Source organism: Centruroides sculpturatus, unplaced genomic scaffold (genome assembly GCF_000671375.1).
Source record: "Centruroides sculpturatus isolate CEXI.00-Female unplaced genomic scaffold, Cexi_2.0 scaffold425, whole genome shotgun sequence".
Lineage (NCBI taxonomy): Eukaryota > Metazoa > Arthropoda > Arachnida > Scorpiones > Buthidae > Centruroides > Centruroides sculpturatus.
In genome coordinates, this window is record NW_019384549.1 from 383,725 (window position 1) to 391,712 (window position 7,988).

General features: G+C 33.6%; 1 protein-coding gene across 1 annotated transcript; it reads right to left on the minus strand.

Annotated features, from left to right (window-relative positions):
- Window positions 1-6: 6 nt before the first annotated feature.
- On the minus strand, window positions 7-6,235 carry LOC111623616 (Golgi SNAP receptor complex member 1-like). The gene is made up of 8 exons (XM_023366257.1): window positions 6,187-6,235; window positions 3,275-3,380; window positions 953-1,040; window positions 679-878; window positions 509-577; window positions 414-443; window positions 268-350; window positions 7-203 (listed from the first exon to the last, which is right to left on the minus strand). The coding sequence occupies exons 1-8, from the start codon at window positions 6,233-6,235 to the stop codon at window positions 79-81; spliced, it is 750 nt and encodes a 249-aa protein (XP_023222025.1). The 3' UTR covers window positions 7-78.
- Between the last annotated feature and the right edge of the window lie 1,753 nt (window positions 6,236-7,988).

Sequence of the window (7,988 nt, forward strand, 5' to 3'; positions counted from 1 at the left end):
TTGTACTGAATGGCAAAATATTATATTTTAATTTTTCATCTGTACAAAGTAAATTTCTATAATAGTTTACACCAACTTTCAGTGGAACATATACAGCAATATCAAAATAATACATATTCCTATGACGCAGCCAATGATGATGGAATCTCTACGTTTCCTTATGTTGATTCGTTGCATCAAGCTGTTGATCATGGGGAAACGATCTTGAACATGTTAAGGAATAACAAATGTTTAATAACTTCACCGTTTAAATTGTACAAAGGATACTAGCCAATGTTGTCATTTTAGTTTGAATGGCCTTCATTGCAATTCTTTGATTCAATAATTCGTCTTTAGTTTTAACTGCAATACTGTTAATTTTATGTAAGAATTACTGATTTTTCTCGGCGCGTTTTCGTAACAAGACGGCTTACCTGATTTGTTCATCGACCATCCGATCTGAACTAAAGAAGCAAATTGAATTAAACATTATAAATTTAACGCTGTTTTAACAGCATATCCGACTTACCTCCTTACGTGTTCGTGTTCCTTCATATATAATTCGTTTCTTCTATTCAGACCAGAATTTTTATATGAACTGAAATTAAACAGAAATTGGTCTTTAATTGTACAATACTGAATTGGAGTTTGAACTTTTTTCAAACGCTTCAAATATTCTGACCATCAAAAAAACAGTACCTGATCTCTCTGTTGACGGAGCCTAGAAGTTCCTCTCGCTGCCTTTGTGCTTGTATATTTGCACTAGTTTTCTGAAATTCTAACGTGTAATCTTGCAGTATTTCCCTATGACGTTGTAAGGTGTGGAGAACAGTCGCGCTAGAAACCGACAAGCCTTGTACTTGGGTAAATGAAGCCATTTTGTCATTTACTTCCTTCAACTGAAAGGGACGACAATATAGTTTTTATCTTATGTAATGGCAAATTTTTAACTCCCAAATTTTTTATTACTCACTTTTGCTAACAGCTGCTCGATTTCAAGCATTATCGTCTCGAACATGTGTTCGCTGCTTACATTACTCAATAAGGGAATCGTATCCGAACTGAAATTTAAAACACAATAATTTTAATAATTAATAAACCTAAACTGCCAGATTACTTCTAGGTTATATTAAATCTGTCTACCTTCAACTAAATTAGCATTATCATCATCTTATATCTAATTACTGATTTACGTTCATGTTGTCATGAATTTCTAGTAACTTTTTTTTTTTTTTTATTCATCAATGATGATAGTTGCTGATAGCGTTACCAAGTTAACGCAAGCAAACCACATGAATAAATTAATCAAGTGTAAAAAATGTCTTTCAAAATGAAAACAACTCAACAATAAGGAAACGTTTTTGATTTTGCAGGGAAGGGGGAAAAATTTTTTTTATAAATCTAGACTTTCCTGAATACAGAGGGCCGATCAGGAAAAAAATGAGTAATAAATTCTACAGTTAATAAATTAGCGATTAATTGAATGAATTAAATTTAATAAAGCATATTTTAAGTGTGAAAGAAATATATTCAGTTAGTGATTTGAAAAAAATTTCATTAACAATTACAATAATTTGACATTCATAGAAAACTAAATCTTCATCTCTTGGTAATACAAACTGTGGGGAACGTAGAGCATGTTAAATCTACAACCACTGTGTAGCATGGGTAAAGTTCGGAATGGACAAATCGTCTGCGAAAATCTGAGGATCTGATCCATACTCGAATTCACATTTCAGGACAACAGGCCAATATATTTACTGCTTCAGAAATCACTTGTCGGGAATTGTGTTAGAATCTTAATCCAATTCTTATACGATGCCATCTTTTATGTAATGTTACATTATTCTAATTATTGACGATCTTAAGTTTTTATATAAGGTCATGTAATAAGTTTGCTCAGATTTTGATGACCTATACGTTTGTATCATTATTTGGATATAGTAAATAGGTTGAACTTTTATTTCCATTTTAAACAAATATCTTGTAAACAATCAACTACTCCAAGGATGGGCAATCTTTTTAGATGGTGGACCAAATTTTCTAGGTTAAATGACCACTTGGTTGAAAAAGATGGCAGAAAAACAATCCATTGGGCAACACACAATAGTTGGTATATAATAAAAAGTTACATTTGTATAATTAGATTTATTGTATGTAATAAATGGCCAGAGAAATATTTTGAAAATGATCATGGGCCACATTACATACATACATTAGGGATCAGAGTTGGCCTGCAGGCCGTCTAGGTGACCCCTTTCTGGATTGGTTCACACTGCCAACAGCAGTGAGAACCAATCGGAGATAAATGACAAAACCAACATTTTAGCATTTATCTCCGATTTTCATCTTGTTTAACGTTCGAAAGTTAGCCAAGATTTGACACTTGTCATCATTGTAATGGTACCGGCCAATCAATGTTAACTTTCCACAATTCTCTTTGAACAAGATGGAGGAATGGCTAATTTCACGTGCCAAAGAAACACTTTGTCTCATCAATATTGAAGACGTAACATTATATTCCACACATCCATTTTTAAAATGGACCAGTCTGGTCCAAAAGTGCAGAAATCCACGAAATAATGCTAAGTCTAATGTAAACTACACATGCTATAATGTGAAAACTAATGAACAATGCGAATGCTTTGGCAACGAACAAATATGACAAAAGATGCACCATCGTTATCATTTAGCAGCCGTGATCATTGTAAGCATTAACATGGTCTAACTTATCAATTTTACTAAATGGTCACATGATGTTTGGCAAAATCAAGTTTTGCAATTATTAGTTCTAACCATGTATTCAATGTCTCAAATGAATAATGCGCATTACTACTGATTTAGCCACTATACTCAGAAAATTAACATTTGCATTTCAGTTTTTACTAACTGTACTTTATCAGCAACAGAATTTCTCTCAAATGTATTATTGTTAAATATCTAACTATATAAAGCTAAAAACAGGATTCTTTCTTTCTTTCTCTCTGTCACTGTATGCCAAAAATGGACACTAGGGGTGCCCCTAGCTATTATTTAAATTAACAATAAATTTGGTATATTATTATTTTTATTTGTAATAGGAATTCATTATTTATACCACGGAATGACACCGCTGCTGCTAGAACGCCAACTAGGGGGCATTCCGGGATACTAGAATAGAAGGATTAGAAGTACAAAAGTACGAAATAATCTAATAATCTTCATCTTTGTTGTTTTTTGCCTGGGCAACGCTGGGCTCATCTGCTGGTCTATAATAATTCTGATTCTTTATGTCTAACTATACTTAAATACTTACTTTTCCGAAGTCAAATCGTGTGATCCGTACGTTGTACCCAATTTACTAAATGAAACTAATTTCAGATCGATTTCATTCTCCAAATTTCTTGCCTGCCTTCTTAAATCTGTTTAAGAAAAAATATGTTAAATTATTCATCTTAAAACTGGATTTAGATAGATGTTATCTATGGTCTATTGTCTGCTAGAAAGTGATGGATAGTTTTACTTTAGATAAAAATGTATTTGTTAAATATAACTTTTTCTTTTTTTATAATCAAATTTGATTTATTTATTAGGCTTGATTAGCATAACTAACTGAGTGCCATTTTACCTCACACCCACCTTTACAGGTCCTGGATGAAATGCCTACTGTTCTGTATCTGTTAGATGATTGCAGTAACTTAGCCAATTATATTGTATGGTACCTATCCTAAACTTTAACTTAAGATTATGATTACCAGGATTTGAATATATATCAAGAGCCTTAGAATCATCAATGGTATCTACTGAGCTTTTTTGATGTCAATCATTATACACCACGACATCTAACGTTTAGTCTAAAACACTAGGTTTTTCTAACTGAGGAGGGTCTTGTCGTGATCCACTCTTCACTTTTGTAACCAGGAGAATTGTCCACAATGCTTCTTGTTTTCAATGCATCAAGAAGCATCATAAACAATTCTCCAGGTTACACACCATGGAATATAATAATCAACACCAATAAAGTTAACTTGCTAATGTCTGATATATAAGATAAAAAAGTAAAATTCTTTTATGACATAGCCATTTTTATGATTTAACAACCATTTTCCCTTGTCTAGCCAGTCAATACAAGTACAGTAGATTGAGAATTAGTACTCATTAATTAAAAATGACTATTATATTTGTATAAATATCTGTAATTGTAGATATCATCTGCATAGATTTATTACATCTTTATCAAAATTTGCCCTATCCTAATGACTCCGAATTGCAGACAAGTGATTCCTACTCCTAAAACCGTATGGTCTAAGGAAGCCAAACTCCAAATACCAGTTCTTTTATTTCTTATAATTTACATTAACTCAGATCAAATTCTTAAGTTGAGACAAGGCTACATGACAGACTAAACCCCTTACAGTGGTAGCCATGAGACTCATCTCAAGAGTTATCTTTCGGTTTTCCAAAGGAAGGGCAATGATAATCACGGTCCAGAGTGGTAACTCTCCATTTAATGCACTGCAGGCAAAATGTTTTCAAGGAACATCTTGTGACTATGGATGTTGCAATTTTGTGTAAGAACTGATTGCAGAATTGAAACAACTTTCACAAGAATGGAATCAATTACAGGGTGAAAAGGATGTTTAGGTATGTTTTTTCTTTTGCAGAGAAAATAGATATCACAAACACAAATTTAATAAATCTTATAGTAATAATTGAAATAATGAAACAAAAATTGTAATAAAGTTAAGATCGATTCTCGCATTATTGCCGATAAAAAGCCTTTCGTATCACTTTCCCAATAAACTATTTCTATTTTTATCTGAGACATTACCAACTTTGGAAAATAGTCTTTTTGTGGATATAGAGATTACCATTATGACTAAATGTTTTTGTGCTTGCTTGTACAATCCAGGGAAGACTCCTCATCTCAGATCGGAGTTCCAGTGGATTTGAAGACAACACTGCCACCAGATTGGCAAAGTGTACGTGCAAGCCATCACCAGTCCCTCTTAAGCTTGAGATGACTTTGCCAAAAACTTTTGGTCATTAAACAAATTTTTGAATCTATGATTTAGAATGTGGCAAAAACTATGTGAAGACAGAACTAAATCTTTTATTTAATTATTGAAATGAATATCCTTTGCAGTTATTGTTGTTGCCTATTTTAATTTGCTTTACACACTAACTTATCATTGGAATAAATTTAGAAATGGCGACACAAGTTTCGCCACTTAGTTCTTCGGGGACTTTAAAGGTTCAATCGTTTCTTTAATTATTTCTGTCTCCCAAATGTCTAATATTTCGGGCACTTTGGGGTCATTCAATATGACTGAGTATAATGGTTCTTTCATCTAAGAAAGAGTCAGTAGAAAAGAATAAATTCCAGAATCTAATCAGTATAATTGCAGCAATGCTACTTACAACATTTTCCAGAAAGGCTCATTTCATAAGCTTCTGTAAGATATAGTGAAGAGACACTAGATTATATACACTAGTAAAATGTTTATTGCAGTTAGACTGGTTTGAAGTAACTGAAGTAAGCTAAAATTGGACAGAGTCAGCCTACAAAAAAACTTTATCCGACGATGTCATTTCTGCAAGAAATTTGCATTTGGCTGGGTTGGCGGACACAATTTAGGTAACATAACACACTAACAACAATATACAACCATAGTTTTGTTTTTCCTATCCATTTTGCTGTTAGGAAGGACATTTTACTACTAAGGACGGAAAGATTTGGAACCGAAGTAAAGACCGTCCTTACTGAATACGGATAGGTTACAATAATAAGTGAGGGGTGGTAGGGAAGAGTAGGACAACCCTACTCTTCCCTACCAACTTTAACTGGGTTATGTTGTTTGTGGACATTCCCTAATGTAAAATGTTTCCACAATGTTAAACTATTAAATTTGTGAAGTTGTCACGTACAGATCATCTGTACTTTTGACTTTTTTACAACTGTGGGAATGGTCTACAGCTGTGAGAAAGTCCCAACTGTCTCATTCGTAGCTACATTGTGCCTGTTTGGCACTTATTGCGCCGCTGACAGTTGCTGGCGCAATGAGCACCACCCAGCAGTAAATTGTCAACAACAATTAATTGAGTGAAAAATATTCGTATTTTCTTCGTATTTATCCTTGTTACATACGCCCGAAGCAATTATTAGTCGATTCCTAATGAAAATTTGTGTAAATTAAACGCTAAATATCGAAAAAAATTGAGATTTACCTTCCCACTGATGAGAAGTCGCCATCTTGGGCAAGTCAGTCTTACTCATTTCCGGTTACGTTGAACAAAAGCGGAAAATCGTCATAAAATAAATGATTTAAATGATTGCTGAAATTAATACATTTTTAATTTAACTTTTAATTGATGCATTATTAATACAAAATAAGATTAATAAATAATAATTTTATGTATTAATTTAATTTATGCAAAGTGGCTACGTGACAACGTGTCGCTCTTGTTAAGAGGGTCCGGATCAAGGTCCTAGAACCTTGGATCCGGATGGCTTTAAGCGGTTCCGTTCTCTGAACACTGGGAGTTCGGTCGTGGGTTCGCGTCTCGCTAGGACGGGCTGGTTACGTGGAATTTTCCGGGTTTTCTCCAAATCTGTAACGCCTGAATAGAGCCAGTTACCCTTAAAAGACCCTAGAAAGCATTATTTCCCCGCTCTCATGTAACTCCAAAAAGTTAAAAGCTTCGACCTTCCTTTGGAGTAGGCCTATTATAGCCAGAAAGGCTGCACACACCATCAGGGCCGGCCTTCTCTATAAAAGAGCCCGGGTGCAAGAAACTATTTGGGCCCTACATTTTTTGTAAAATAAAAAAAAATTACAAACACGAACATATATTAATGCATGTTTATTTAAAGCGTGATTTTGTTCTTGCTAATACACGAATTACTTCAGGAAAATTATAATTTTTGCAATTTCTTTTTCGATGCTTAATATAGCAAATGCATTAAGCATTCTGAACACATGCTGGATCGAAGATAATTCTTTATTAATTTTAATTTGCTGAAAAAAGCGCTCAGCACTTGCTATAGTAACTGGCAACGCAAAGAAAAGTTTTAACACAGTTAATACATTTAGAAATAACTCATTATAATTATTATTTAGTATGTATTGCATATGTCTTGTGCGTTATTTACATCCCTTTCGTTCAAAATCAAATCCCGTAGCCCAGAGCCGGCCCTACCATAGGGCGAACGGAGCAGCCGCTCCAGGCGCTAAGTCCTAGGGGGCGCCTCAGTGGTAAAGAAAATTAAAGGGTATAAATTAGGGGCAACCAAGGGAGGCGCCATAATAGGATCTCGCTCCATCCTAAAACTTGCTTCGGGCCAACACTGCCGTAGCAAACCAATTTCCTGGATTAGGTTTTCATCTACATCTTTGTTATAAAACTTTACAAAGTTTTTGGAACATTTTTCTAAGGTTTTCATATCAGTGATTAATTTGACATCAGAAATAATATTTGGTATACTTTTAAATCTATCTTCTATTTGTACAATAACAGTATCAATTGATAGCGTTGATTTTACACAACATTGCAAACCGTACTATTAAACATAAAATAAATGGCATTTCTTGTATTGAATCCAATAGACTTTTAGCTTCGGATACCGCTGTATTATCGTTACTTACATAAATAAATTCTTCTAGAGCATTACAAGTTTGTTCAAACTGTGTATATGTTACTAAGAATGACCGATATCTGGCGAATGGTCAACATTCACACAGTCGTTTCGTGTATGTACGAAATATTTGCTAAATATAATCATTTCTCACTTACACCGGCAAATGTCGACATTCAGCATGCACTGATGGTGAATGCTCAATAAAAATATTTTTATTACGTTAATATGTCAAAATAGGAGAAAGCTTAAGTAACGGCACATGTAAATAAACTGTTGAACCTAAAACGAACAGTACGTTCTAAATCATTAAAGAATATAATACAATAATAAACTTACACATAAATTATGTGATTGACGTTGTACAATCTTATTTATTGCAATAACTTAAACT

What these genes read in the sequence shown, in the direction of transcription:
- LOC111623616 (XM_023366257.1), bottom strand. Translation starts at nt 6,235, where the DNA reads ATGAGTAAGACTGACTTGCCCAAGATGGCGACTTCTCATCAGTGGGAA. An exon ending in GACTTCTCATCAGTGGGAAG is followed by an intron (nt 3,381 to 6,186) that starts GTAAATCTCAAT and finishes TTTCTTAAACAG; the next exon opens with ATTTAAGAAGGCAGGCAAGA. An exon ending in TCGAGCAGCTGTTAGCAAAA is followed by an intron (nt 879 to 952) that starts GTGAGTAATAAA and finishes CGTCCCTTTCAG; the next exon opens with TTGAAGGAAGTAAATGACAA.